A 14,731-nucleotide genomic window follows, 5' to 3' on the forward strand; every position below is an offset into this window, starting at 1 on the left:
ACAGCAAAAAGTATTTGTGGCATTCATGAAGTGAGGAAGAGTAGTCTCACATGTGCACACCCAGATATACGCACCAGAAAAGGCAGGCAGGATATTTACTTCTAGTCATTTTAAGAACCACATCAAGACACTTTTTTTATAGCAGGTACTGCAGTTTGCAAAGAAAAAGAGCCACAAGGCATGGTCACCAAGTTTTATTAAAGCAGATACCAGGTTCCACATCTCTGAGCTAAGACTGAGAAGTGCACAGATGCAAGCCAGAAAACAACATAGTCACTTCAATGCAGACAACTCACAACTCTCCGAAGTCAGGGTTTTGGCTGTGCTAGGTTTGGCTACATCTGTCAGGAATGGTTTGATAGTTTGATCCACTTTTGAACAGGTCAATGAACTATACACTCTCCCAAAGTCACTTCCAGACACATATTCCATTTTTTCCCCCCTACTTTCCTAGACTTCTTTATTTGCCAACTTTACTTTGAACAAAGCCAGGAGCACAACTGTATTTCCACTCTATCTACATATTTTCACCCCTGTGCAGTTTAAAATTATATTTTTTTTTTTCAGTATGGGAACATTACCTTCAACCAAGGAGCTAGAACTCAGAATACATTCCCAAAAGACACAGGCTTTTGGCAGCTGCCACTCAGGCTTCCAGGGGGGCAGAAGATTTTGATCCATTTTGTATACTCTTAACCTATGTGAAAGCTTCATTTCACTGGGCTTATGTTTTTACTGAGAGCTTCTAAAAAGAAGAGATGTTTGCCAAGTCAAGCGAGATGGGTGCTAGGAGCCTTCCCAAGGCAGCAGCTTGAGCACTGTGATCTCCTCAATGGCACACACAGCTGACCAAACTACAGCGAGGCCACTGCTCTGCACAAATCCAGGTGTAAACATGAAGCCACACAGAGAACAAGGATCTGGTTTAACCTCAGGTCTGTTCCTGGATCACCCGAACAGCTTATATCCCTGTAACCAGCAGGGTCTCAGTTTCCTCATAGGTAAAATGCTTTGCAACCCCAAATTTCTCTGTCTCTCCAAAGCCTACTGTAGAGGTGTTAGCATCAGGCTCTCAGCAAGCACAGTACGTTCTTTAAAAAAGAGCTTTACAGCATGAAGATTTATTCAATTACTTGTACTGGATATGCCACACTGGAGAAAGGTCCCCATCAAGTAGTTTGTGAGATATGAGCCCTAAATTCACCCCAGAATAGCCAGTGGACAGTTCTGGGGAGACTGAAGGGCTGCTTCCCTCCTTCTACACATCACCCAAGGAAGAAAAGCCTTGTTGCCCCCACATCACCATCACAGTTGGGTCTGGCCACATGCTATATCCACCACCTCTAATTTCAAAGATCACAGAAGCGCAACCACAGTGCAAGTATGACCAAGACCTCCAACAGTACATGCTGCCTTCACATACTGCATGAAAACTTCTAACACAGCATCTGGAGGTGCAGTCTTTGTGCCTTTCCAGCCACCAAAAGGATTGGCTGACATCCTTAAATGGAGCAAGATTCAGCCCCAAAGCCAGGCAACTGCTTGAATGCTGGATCATCAATGCAACTGCACAAATGCACATATTATTCTCCTTATTGCCCTTTACAGTGTGTTTCAAACTGCCTTTTACTTAGGTGTCTGTCAAGGGAGACCTTTGAGAGAAATCATATTCTTCACAACCTGCACTGAGATCAGATGGTAGCATTTTTATTCTAGTTAGGAAGCCTATGTTTATTTAACTTTCCACCAAACTCCTCTAGTTTAATAAATTCCCATTAGTTTTGCATTAATTATTCCTGAACCCAAGATCTTCTTGGAAGGTGGCAAATGTATGAGGAAATACAGAATAGTTTTGTAAGAGAACTTGTCAGAGGAAAATTTTAGCAGTAATTTGAGTAAATTATGGCAAAAATATCAATGGACTGTTCAAATACTGATAGTTGCCATTAAGCCTCTCCCGTGAGTCACTGCTTGCCTCCTAAAGCACCAGAATGAAAATTCTGCTCCCAGCATCCCTCCCATCCCTCCAAATCCATCTTCAAACACACACATGAAGGGAAAAATCCCTTTATTCTCCTCTCACAAAAAGCTTTTCCCTTTCCTGAACAGCAAGCCCCCCATTCTTGTCTTTTCATCCATCAAAACACAGTAACATCTCAATGCAGTGATTTGTCTGAATAAGAATTAATTATAATCACACATGTAAACTCACTAGTGGAAATTCTGTGGTTTCCTGCTCTGTCTTCCTGAAAACAGAGGCTCAACAGCTTTTACTTTTGGAGGTAGCTCACAGCTACATCACGGCCTTAACAGCCCTCCCAACTCAAGCAATGCCTACCCACAATGTCACTGGCCACCTTGCCGTACATCAACAAGCACAGCACAGGAACAAAACATGCTTCAAATACATTTGAGGAAACAATCTCAGGGGAGCAGAGCCACTTGTCCACATAAATGGCCACTGAATAGCAGAATCAGACTTTGAGCCAGAAACATCACGAAAACATTTCACGCACGCGTAGGTGTAGCTGATTTCTACTCTGACCATTGCCAGCCCAAGCCAGCACACATGGATGTAAACAAAATGGACATGGTATTCCTCTGATTATTGCTATTTTAAGCAAATTTCATACAAAACCTAGATGCCCACAGACATGGAACTGGGAAACAGGTGCATTAGGTAGGTCTATAGTTGCTAGAGGGGTGTCTCACAGCATGCACAAGCTTTTACCCAGTGCAAAAAGAAAGATTAGTCTCACAGAAGTATTACTGCCTCTGCTACCCTCTTCCTTCCTTGAGCACCTTCCTGTACGATGCCTGCAAGTCCAGCAAAACCACATTAAAAGCAAGAAGCAACTTTAAAATGGCCTTGTCAGGAGATGTCAAAGCACAAGACAGCTCTGAGGTAAGGCAGAATTTTTTTACTCCACCCAAACTTCTCCTCAGTGTTTGGTCCAGGACTGACAATAGCAGATACATCTCCTGGAGGACTCTGTAACTCACTTCCAAACCCAAGAGTGTCCCCTGGAACCACTTCGCAGTCAGCGAGCACTGTCATCCCTTGGGACAGCTGTTCCTACCTTCCTTGGTAGAGACCTGCATCCCAGGGACCGGCAGCCTGCAGAGCCTGTGCTTGGAGATCTGTACCAGGCCCTTGGGAGAGGAGCGTTTCAGTGGCACAGAAGGTTTCCCCCGCAAAGAGTTTTTCTTCCTGAGATGGAAGTGGCTTTTCAGAGGCACGGTGGGTGAGGAGCTGTTCTTCTTATCTGTCAGGGAACTGTGAAAGGGAACACCACACAGTTAGAAGAAAGGAGAGAGGTGACCAAAATGTACTCAGTCCCCTTTCCTAGCACTGAGAGGAGAAGCTGGATCACCAAGCTCCACACTGGTCCCCTACCCAAGGGTGCTAAGAAGCACTGAACAGAAAATTGCAAGTAAATAGACAAGTGTAATGAATTTCTGGCAAAGCACAGATGGAAAATGAGGTATTTGACAGCCTAACTTGACTCATTCCCTTTTGCTTTCTGCTCAGCGGATGTGGGTGAGAGGATAGACTCATAGAATCATTTTAAGTTGGAAAAGATATTTAAGATCATCGAGTCCAACCGCTAACTCAGGACTGCCAAGCCCACCACTGAACCATGTCCCCAAGCACCACAACTATGCATTTTTTAAATATGCTCAGGGATGGTGATTCCACCACCTCCCTAGGCAGCCTCTTCCAGTGCTCGATAACCCTTCTGAAGAAAAAGCCAATCTAAACCTCCCCCCGTGCAACTTGAGGCTGTTTCCTCTTGTTATTCGGGAGAAGAGACTGACCCCCACCTTACCACAACCTCCTTTTAGGCAGTTGTAGAGAGTGATAAGGTCTCCCCTCAGCCTCCTTTCTGCAGACTGAACAACCCCAGTTCCCCCAGCTGCTCCTCGTAAGACTTGTGCTCCAGACCTTTTCACCAGTTTTGTTGCCCTTCTCTGGACACGCTGCAGCACCTCAATGTCTTTCTTTTAGTGAGGGGCCCAAAACTGAACACAGGATTCACCAGTGCCAAGTACAGGGGGACAATCACTTCTCTAATTGTGCTGGTCTTTAGCAAGATGGGGGGGGGGCTCATCTCCCCAACTGCCAAAAAATCCCAAACAACCCCAGCTTCTCCAGGCACCTTGCTCCAGAATGATCCACCCACAGCCACATAACCCAGCAAACCAGGAGGGCAAGGAAGGGATGGAAACCTGTGATGAAGCACTGAGCAGAGGATCTTGAAAATAGAAGCAGGAATCAAGGCACCAGATTCTCAGTCTTTGCCGTTTACCAGCTCACTGCATCACTCAAAATATTTAGGCCACAGCCCTCAATTTTCAAGAGCTCAAGCTTGGCATTGTTGTAGTGAGAAAGGAGCCAACCACGTGTCCGCTACACTGAGGGTATCTCTAAGTTCAGTGGTATAGAGGTCACACAGCTGTGCCACCAACCCTCACCTCCTCCTGTTTATCCCTTCCCTGCAGCACAGGCTGGGCTTGCATACGGCCCTGCTGAGAAACACAGCTTTCCCACCGGGAGCACAATGTGACTAAGCCCTTGCAGCACTTCCACGACACACCTGCTTTCAGAGAAAGTTTGGTCCCAATCTCTTATCTGTTTCCTCTGGACTCCCAGCCTGGTGCAAAACCTTTTTACAGATAACTCAGCCCACACACCTTTTCCTTCCGCCAAGCTTCATTTATAAACGTCCCATTGTACTCTGTCCCTATCAGACATGGCCAGGGGGAAGAACTTGCTCCACAATACCCCAGGAGTATCTGCTGATCTGGCACACCACACGCTCCCAAGGTAGCTATGACAGCCACAGATCTGTCACTGATTTGACAAGGAGAAGGAAGAACAAGAGCCTTCAGGGAGGACACTTTGGGTTACTGGTGGATAGCACAAAAGGATGGCACCCAAGGGATGAAAGTACCAGCAGAGCAGCACAGATAGCACTTCTTCTACAGTAGAGCGTGCACAACTCACCTCCCATCCCTGCTCCATCCCAGGGTCTGCACAATGCTTTACAGGAACAGATAGTACATGATACAGCAATTCAAACCACTTCTCCTTTCCCCAGCCCCCAATGCAACAAGGTTATGCAAGTTTGAAAATAAATCGAGACAGCTCTTTCCTTCCCTTGGAATATTAGTCTGTTATTCAGGTCAGGGAGGAGTCTCGTGAGTGCTGCAGAAGTCTTTGGAGAACAGGGGTGGGAGCTAAGAAGAAAACCCAGCTCTGTTTCAAAGGTTGAAGTCATAGTTACAGAGCCTGCAAAAGCAATTAAAATTTGAAGCCTTCCAACCCTGGAAAGCAGGATGCCTCCAGACAGAACAAAGTCACCACACTTCAAAAGCAAAAGGCACATACATATACCCTTCCAGTTTACAGTGCTCACTGGAATTTCACTTATAGCCACAACTTTGCCAATCAACACAAAACCCAACAAGTGTGACGACACCACTCTGAAGATGACCAACAACTTACCCCGAGTTTCCTTTTCTCTTGATGATTTTTGTCCGACTCTTCACTTTATAACTGGAGAGCACAGCATCACCAGAGGACTTTGCGCCACCAAGACCAACAGCGGCAGCACTCTGAGGTGGTGGGGCAGCACCAGCTCGAGGGAGGTTTGGAGCTGGAGGCTTTATCTGATCCTCAGATCGCCACCTGAATGCTGACTTGGAGGTGGAGGGTGAGGTCTGCAGGCTGGTGGCTTTCCACTTATACTTGCTGGGAGAAACACCTAGTTTAGACTGCAGTCCCGATTTCTTCAGCTTTACTCCCAATTCTGCTTTTGGTGATAGTTTAGCACCTCTGTCCGCTCCACCAGCAACCTTCTTAGCACTTTCAGAAGCTCTAGGGCTGACCCACCTCTTCACAGTACAAGAGCATTTGCCAGGGTTTGCAACCCACGTGTAATTAGTTTTCCTGAACTTTGGAGCTTTGCTGGAGATGGATACTGAGGCAACTCTTTGGAGACCAGCAGCTTTGGGGACTACAGAAAAACTGCTCATCACTGGAGTCATCCCAACCACCAAAGTCGCAGCCTGAGCAGATCTAGAGCATGTCTTGCCATTTCCAAGGAGCTTCGGCTCTCCGAAAGCATCTCTGACTTGCTCACAACTAGACTGCCCTGGAGCTGGTGGTTCTGACTTCCTTTGCACCAAGTGCCGAGCTGGCTCGCGATCTGGCAACACCAAAGGCTGCTGTGGCTCTGATTTCAGTGTCACAGCGCTTTCACTGGTGCTTCCGCAGGAGGCAAGGGAGCTCCTGGCCACGTCACCAGACAGACGCACCATTCTAGGCTTATCTGACATGCTCACGTACGCTGAACTCACAAACCGGTGAGATGAACTAAATGAAACTGAGAGAGAGGGTCTTCTCTCTTCACTTCGGCTTGTGTATGAAGATTTCTGCACATTTTTACTGTCACTTGGAGCACTGACCACCGTTTTCAGCCCAGAAAATTCACAATAAGAACCCACATCAGCAAAGCCTTTCATATCTACAAATGGGCCAGCCCTCTGTGGCAGCTGGATCCCCACAACTATATTACCATCTGTGGTTAAGTCCACATGTCTCTCCGGAGACGATTCTGGTGGTTCAGATGCCTGGCTGTCCCCATGGCTTCCAAAAGCCCAAGATGTGCTGGCACCTCCACCACTTCCAACCTCACATGCTGATCCCAGCGGCCGGTTGACAAGAGAGTATTTTTTCCTCCAGGAGTGACCTTGGCGCAGCTGGAAATCCCTGGAAGCCTGCTGGGGGTACCTGGCTGAAAATGCCCCCCTCCTGTTGAAGGCAGGCTGGTGGGGGTTGTTCCACCTCGGCAGTGCAGGTGGCAGCGGCCGTGGTGCATCCCCATGTGTGTTTTTATGGTCATTTATGAGACCTAAGGAAAAGAAGACAGGGACTGTTAATCACCATTCCTACAGGAGTTTGGCACCATCACAACGTTGGTTTTCCTTGTGCTGCAATGAGGACAATCACTCCACACAGTCTTGCGCAGGCCACATTTCACATAAGCAGTGCTGGAAGGAAAAACTTAAAACAAGTATCTCCCTCAATCCTCACAAAAGTCAGCAACAAAAGTGATTTTGCAGGAGAGCTCAATGCAGGTCTGAATCACATTCACCAACACACCCTTAACACACTGCACTAGTGCTGTCAGCCACATTTTGCCCCTTAAACAATCTTTTTTATGTGCCAAAACAGACATGTGAATTATTGGTTTTGGAGACTAATTTTTAAAAAAAATGTTAATTTTATTTCCAGATATCTTTTCAGAACAGTCTCTGAGTGCCTGCAAGTAGTCCAGCACAGCCACTGCCAGCCCCAAACACAAAGCATAGACTCACAGAATCATTTAGGTTGGAAAAGACCTTTAATATCCAGTCTGACCATTAATCCTAATGCTGCCAAGCCCACCACTGAACCATGTGCCTAAGCACCACATCTACACATCTTTTAAATACCTTCAGAGATGGTCACTCAACCTCTTTCCTGGGCAACCTCTTCCAATGCTTGTCAACCCTTTCAGGGAAGAGATTTTTCCTCATATCCAATCTAAACCCCCCCACAAGCAACTTGCAGCTGTTTCCTCTCATCCTATCACTTGTTACTTGGGAGAAGAGACTGACCCCCACCTTACTACAACCTCCTTTCAGGCAGTTGTAGAGAGTGATAGTCTCCCCTGAGCAGCCTTTTCTGCAAGCTAAACGCCACCAGTTCCCTCAGCCACCCCTCATAAGACTTGTGTTCTAGACCCTTCACCAGCTTCATTGCTCTACTTCAAAGCAGCAATGAGGAGGCTCCGAGGCAGCCCCAGTTTTGCTGTTGAGTCACTGCACATCCTTCTGCCAAGCCACTCCACCTCCCCGGTGCTTTGCTCTACTAACAAAGTTGTTTGTATAATACATACATGTCAATTAGGGAGGGTCTGCACTTGTTAAGCCTCAGTGTTTAGGAAAAACCTTTCAGCAAAAGGGATTATCAAAGGATTTTTAATACTTATATTTTAGGGATACGTCAGTATAGAAAAGTTTTTTCTACACAAGAGGTCACAGAGCCAGCAAAAGAGCAGCGTCAGCAGATCCCTCCTGGAAAAGGCAAGGACCATGCTCTCCTCCCTCTCATTACACCCCTGCCACGTAGGAGCTCCTGGACAGAGGCAGATCCCCCACAAGGCCCAAGCAGTTTCCAGCCTTACTAATGAAGGAAAATTACTTTGGGGTCTATAAATAGTGAGTGAGTGCTAAGAATAAGCACTGATGCTCACCAGAGGTAGGAAAGGGCACGCAAATATATCCCCCCTGCACTCATCCACCCTGCCGAGGAGTCAAGGGACAGAGGGCGAGGGGCACATCCCACCTCTGTGCCACCAGCCCCGGGGGACATGGGGGAGGGGACACCTCCAGCCCCCAGCCAGGAGGGTCACAGGCCCTATAAGAACGAGCAACATGGGGGAACTCCCTACCGCGGGGACCTCTGAACCCCTCCGGTGCTCTCCTCCCTCCTTGCCTTGGCCCATCCAGCACTCGGGGGTCTCTCCCCTCTCCCACCTCTTGGGCCCTTACCAAGCCTCAGCCCTCCCCTCCCCGGCACTCCGGGTTCCTCTCCGTTCCCCTCCCCCACAAAACTCCCAGGCCCGCCGTCAAAACCTGTCCCTTCCCCCCAGACTCCAAAGTCCCCTTCACAGCCTGCCCCTCCCCCCCAGAAGGCTACGGGGTCCCCTCACAACCCGCCACTCCTCCCCCCCGGGTCCCCTCACAACCCGCCCCTCCCCCCACCGGGAGCCCTCACAACACGCCGCTCTTCCCACACACAATCCGCCCCTCCCCCCCATCCCCGGGTCCCCTCACAACCCGCCCCTCCTCCCTCCTCCCCCGGGTCCCCTCACAACCCGCCCCTCCCCCTCCGGCTCCCTTCACAGCCCGCCCCTCCCCCTCTTCCCCCTCCCCTGTTCCCCTCACAACCCGCCCTCTTCTCCCCCAAGACTCGGTGTCCCCTCACAGCAGCCGCCCCACCATTCCCCCGGCCCGGCCGTACCCTGCAGCTGGCAGATCTGCCGCCACAGCTGCTCCCTCTCTTCCATCCCCGCAGCGCTCCCGCACACCCCCCGCCCCGCCACGTCATCACCCAGCGCCGGCCGTTGGCCGGTCACGTGAGCGCGCAGCGTCACGTGGCGCCCGCAGCCGCGGCGGCCGTCGCTTAGCAACGGGGGCAGCCACGGCCTGCGCGGCTCGGCGGGGCCTGAGCCCGGCCCCGGCTCCGGCCCAACGCCCAGCGCCTCCGCTCACGGCTGGCGCCGGCTCGCGCCGCCCCCCGTCCCCAGCCTGAGCTGGCCTGGCTCTCTTCAACCTCTGTCCCATGCCCTGCCTAATCCAGCTGTCCCCATTTTGTCACCATGCAAAGCTTTTAATGCTCTCCCACCAAACATCATTCACTCTAAACTGGAGAGACATGGATGTGACAGGTGGAGCACTCGATAGATAAGGAATTGGCTGGATGGTCACACTACGAGAGTTGCGCTCAATGGTTCGATGACCAAGTGGAGATCGGTGATGAGCGACATTCCTTAGGGGTCAGTACTGGCTCTGGTGCTGTGCCACATCTTTGTCATGATGTGGACAGTGGGGTCGAGTGCACCCTCAGGAGGTCTGCCGACAACACCAAGCTGTGTGGTGTGGTCAACGCGCTGGAGGGAAGAGATTCCATCCAGAGGGACCTTGACAGGTTGGAGAGATGGGGCCGTGCAAACTTCATGAAGTTCAGTGAGGCCAAGTGCAAGGTCCTGCAGCTGGGTCAGGGCAACCCCCAGCATCAGTACAGGCTGAGCAGAGAATGGATTGAGGGCAGCCCTGTGGAGAAGGACTTGGAGGTGCTGGTGGGTGACAAGCTCAGCATGGCCCAAGAATGTGTGCTTGCAGCCTAAAAACCTGTCTTCTGGGCTGCATCCCAAGCAGTGTGGCCAGCAGGCTGAGAGAGGGGATTCTGCCCCTCTGATCCGCTCTGGTGAGAACCCCACCTGGAGCACTGCATTCAGCTCAGGGGACCCCAACATAAAAAGAACATGGACCTCTTGGTGCAGGTCCAGAGCAGGGACACAGAAATTGTCCAAGGGCTGGAGCACCTCTACTATCAAGGCTGAGAGAGTTGGGTGTGTTCAGCCCGGAGAAGAGAAGGCTCTGGGGAGACCTTAGAGCAGCCTTTCAATACTTAAAGGGGGCCTATGAGAAAGATGGGGACAGACTTTTTAGTAGGGCCTGAGTGAGAAGGCAAGGGAGAATGGTTTTAAATTAAAAGAGGGTAGATTCAGACTAGATAGAAGGAAAAATCCTTTACTGTGATGGTGATGAGGCACTGGAACGGGTTGTCCAGAGAAGCTGTGGGTGCCCCATCCCTGGAAGTGTTCAAGGCCAGGTTGGATGGGGCTCTGAGCAACCTGGTCTAGTGGGAGATGTCCTCGCCCATAGCAGCTAGTTGGAACTAGATGGTCTTTAATGTCCCTTCCAACTCAAACCGTTCTATGATTTCCTGTCCCCAGCCCAGTGTGGCTGTCCCCATACTGTCCTCAGCCATGATATCTGCACTCAGGGAGGGAGGATCTCTCCCTTGGGCTGCAGAAGCCTATAGATGGAAAACACGTACAGCTGCATAAGCACCTACATACACAACAGAACAGATGCTGATCCAGCACATGCTTACATCAATGTGCCATCACCAAGTTTTACAAGAACTTTAAAATTAAGCAAAAATTGCCATGTGCTTAAAAACTAAGGACAAAGAAAGGAAATAAGGCTTGTGATTAGAGCAGAAGCAGGTGTCAAACCACTTACTTGGTCCCAGCACTGGCTCCAGCAGCGATGCCCCAGGTAACCCTGGGCATGCCACTTTACCTCCAGGTTTGCCCACTGAATGCAGCTGCCACTCTTTACACAGCTCTTTACGTGGTGTTTGCAGAAAAGCAGGCCACCTGTAACTCAGCAGCTCCAAGGAACCCCACAAGCCTTGGCTCTGAGCAGCTGCTTATAATCTAAACCACAGAAGAAAGTCAGGATTTGCAACAATACTTCACATTTTGCCTGCTGAAAATAAAGACAATAGCATTTCAAAATAAATGGGGGGAAAAGCAATATCAGTAAGTAAAACACATTTATTTCCTAACCCAGCCTAATTAAAATTGTGATAAACGCAGTCATGATTCATGTCAAAAATAGAATGTGGTGTGATAAGTGCAATTGTTGTACTCTGTGTAAATCTGGGACCTGTATCGCAGTTGTGGTGAGTGGGCACGTGTGATTCTCCTTTGAGACAATGTGATGGCTTCCCCTGAGGCAATCGCTGCTTGGAAAAGCCCGCCAAGGGAGATAAGGAAGGCAGGCCAGCGAAAGCCCGCCGGAGGAGACAAAGACCTTGAGATTTGAAAAAGCACGCCAAAGGAGAGCCAATAGGAGGAGAAGGTGTACCCTAGCGACCCAGTGGGGAAAGAGCGGGACGAACATCTGGCAAGAAGAGATTGGCCAAGATCCGGGCATAAAAGACACTGCTTTTAGGACTCAGGTGTGCCTGCGGTGGAACTAATTGAGTTCTCTGCGCGCCCAGCGCTGTTTTTGCTTATTGTTTCTCAACCTAAATTGATTGAACCCCAAATAAAATTGTTTTAATTGTTATCGTTTATAACAAAATGAAGTATAATACCCTGTTCATCATCACAAGTAAGAGTGCCAAATCTACAAAAAGTGTAGAATCTACAACTGAATTCACAACTGGGAAGGATTTTAATACAGGAGAGGACTTTCCTGCAAAAGTGAAGTGTGTGAAGCTCAAGAGTAACAAACTGACCCACACAGGAAATGACATGACAAACTTCTCTGCACTTTGATGGGGTGGTGATATTCACTTTGCTTGTAAGCATTACAGTTGGACTCATTGATCTTCAGGGTCTTTTCCAACCTAAATGATTCTATGATTTCTATGATTCTGTCCCAACTGTCCCCAGCTATTGTCCCCAGCTTGGCCTATCCTGGCTGCTCCCTCTCCGCAGCGCAGCCTGGCCCAGCTGTTCCCATCTCCTGTTCCTTCTGCATCCTCATCCAGCCATCCCCTGCCCACATCCCAGCCTGGTCCAACTGTTCCCCTCTCCTGCCTCCAGCCTGGGCTATTGCAGCTGTCCCTGTTCCCAGCACGGCCCCATCCAGCTGTCTCCATCCAGCTGTCCCCATCCCCTGTCCAGTCTTGTCCAGCCATCCCCTGCCCCCAGCCCAGCCTGGTCCAGCTGTCCCCATCCTCTGTCCACTGCCCAGCCTCACCCAGCTATCCCCTGCCCCCATCCCAAACTGGTCTGACTCCCCCATCCCCTGTCTCCAACCTGGGCTATCCCAGCCTTATCCAGCCATCCCCTGCCCCCGTCCTGTGATCCCTGCCCAGCCAGACTCCCCTGCCCATCTCTGCCCTCTCCCATCACCAGTATCTGCCCAGAGACCACCACCACCACAGCCTGTACCTGCAGACACGAGATGGACAATCTCCTGGTGACCCCATAGAACCACCTCCAGCAAGGAAACTTTAATTACACAGGTCAGCCTTGCAAGTCCTTTTTTCTCATATTTTTGCTGTACTTGTTTAAAATGTTTTGCAGAACTAGTCCCAAAGCTGCAGAGGTTAACTTGTGGTAGGGCAGGCAATCCTAGATGTTTGCAGCTTCCTGCAAGAATAGGCAAGTTTAGTCCCGCATTTAAAGCCTTTGTTGTGTGTTAGATGTGCCGGTAAGGCTGCAGCAGCAGCAAAGCAAAATAGCTGCTGCAGTCAGGGTAATTTTGAGACATCATCTGGGCACAGGAGTTTGCACCTTCTACTTAAGCAAGAAAAAGGCATAAGTGGCTCTGCAAGTTATGTTTTGTAATGTTTCATGGACAGCTTTCAGGGCGGTTCACGTTTGGAGGAGGAGTTTCTCAATTCCTCCTGGAAACGAGGGGCAAATCAAGAGCAGGAGACAGTTTTCTTAGGTCTGATCCTAGTCCCTATCCCCTAAATTACTTTCTTTGACCTGAACTGTACCCACTGGGCACACGTCCCATCCTGAAAGTCAGATGGCCCCTTGTTACCAACACAAATCAGGAGTATTCACAAATTGTATCCACCCAATTGAGTGCACAATCAGAGAATGTCATTTACATGGACGTTATCCTTAAGGAGTCTGTTTTCTGAGCAATTTCATCCTTCCCTAAGGGAATAAACCTTGTAACTTTAAACAAAACCATAACAGAACCTCAAGTCTGCAAAGGAGATAAAAATCCAGACTAAGATAATTTTTTAAACAATTTGGGAAAAAAAAGCTGAGCTAAGTAGCTGTACCAGCACAACGCTATTCCCTTCTAAACACTCCCATGATGGGAACTTTATAAAAGCAACCAATCATCAACTTCAAATTATTTAAAATAGAAGCTGTCCCTTGGGACGTCTCACTTCCCATTGCAGTTAGGGAGCTATGCCTGTCCCAGCTCTGATCAAATAACATCCCCGGGGCAAGCCCATGATTTGCCTGCTCAGAAAGGTAGATTTAGTAAATTATTTATGGTGTGTTTAGTGGCCTTTTAAAGCAATTCAGTAGCGGAATATGGGGAAGAGCCAGCCTGTAGGAATAAACCCCTTTGTGCAGATGGTGGCAAAAGCTTCAAAATACAAAGCAATCAGGGAGCCTGGCCATTATTAACCTCCCCTGAAACCCTAACACTGCAAAAATAACCCCCACATTCTCTCTTGTTGCAAAGTCTTGCACATATGGGAAAGGGCTGGGAACCAGACAGGCAGAGATGGCAGATCTCCTCCCTTTGGGTGGCCTCAGATCAGATGCGATTGATCACAAAGCCCCACCCAGGGTTTTGTAACCACTCTAAACTGGCAGAAATTGGCACTTCTGCCAAAAGAAGCCTCCTCCGCTCCCAGCTGCTTGTTCCCTCCCTTGTGCTGGCACAAAGATTGGAGTGGCTTGCATAAATGAGCAAGGACAGGCTGCTCTGAATTAAAATTAATTCAGCACATGCAGAGGAAAAGCTGATTTTTAGTATAGGGAAGCCATGTATCCACCACTCCCACAAAACCCAGCCTCAGGAAAGAGTGAGCTAAAAGCAGTGGGCCCCGTTTTGCCAATCTACACCAAAATATGTAACTAGAAAAAGCAAAGTATAGGGCAAGGCAGTGCTGCAGGGTCTTGGGCCACTTGGGATCCTCCTGGGATGCTCATTGGATCCCTGTAAGGAGAGCTTTGGTAGGGGGGGGCATCCAGAGGAGCCAAGGTGCCATTTTAAGTGTGAACTGGATCTTCTCCAGGGAGCAGGAGTGGAGCATCCTGCCTCGGGGCAAACAGTTGGCATAGTTTCACATACCTCCCCTGAGATGCATGCGGAGGGCAAAGGAGAGAAAAGGGTGCTGCATCATCGCTAAAACAAACACTTCTTTTTTTTTCTTTTCAGCCCACCATGAGGAAGCACTACCCTTTTAACTGCCTCACCACTCAGTGCCTGTTACAAGCAACACGTCTGAAAGCTACAGGAATTTGCAGCACTTGTTCTTTGTTCATAGCGCTACGCTTGTATGACACTTGTTTGTAAGTCTAATTTAATTAAAAAAACAGTAAAAAGTGAGTGCAGGGTTTTGATGCTGCACTAGCAGAGTGTCTACATGTGAGAAAACACCCCAGGGAGG

The 14,731-nt window shown here is 49.1% G+C and overlaps 1 protein-coding gene across 1 annotated transcript in view; it reads right to left on the minus strand.

Moving 5' to 3' along the window:
* Positions 1-9,143, minus strand: part of ZC3H3 (zinc finger CCCH-type containing 3) — a 186,882-nt gene extending 177,739 nt beyond the window's left edge. The window contains exons 1-3 of the mRNA XM_055798664.1: positions 9,074-9,143; positions 5,510-6,917; positions 3,081-3,277 (exon numbers count right to left, since the gene is read on the minus strand). Of these exons, the coding sequence (XP_055654639.1) occupies positions 3,081-3,277; positions 5,510-6,917; positions 9,074-9,119 (1,651 nt within the window). The 5' untranslated portion in view covers positions 9,120-9,143. The remainder of the gene's footprint in view (positions 1-3,080; positions 3,278-5,509; positions 6,918-9,073) is intronic.
* Between the last annotated feature and the right edge of the window lie 5,588 nt (positions 9,144-14,731).

The sequence above is a fragment of the Falco peregrinus genome, chromosome 3 (assembly GCF_023634155.1).
Source record: "Falco peregrinus isolate bFalPer1 chromosome 3, bFalPer1.pri, whole genome shotgun sequence".
Taxonomy (NCBI): Eukaryota; Metazoa; Chordata; class Aves; order Falconiformes; family Falconidae; genus Falco; species Falco peregrinus.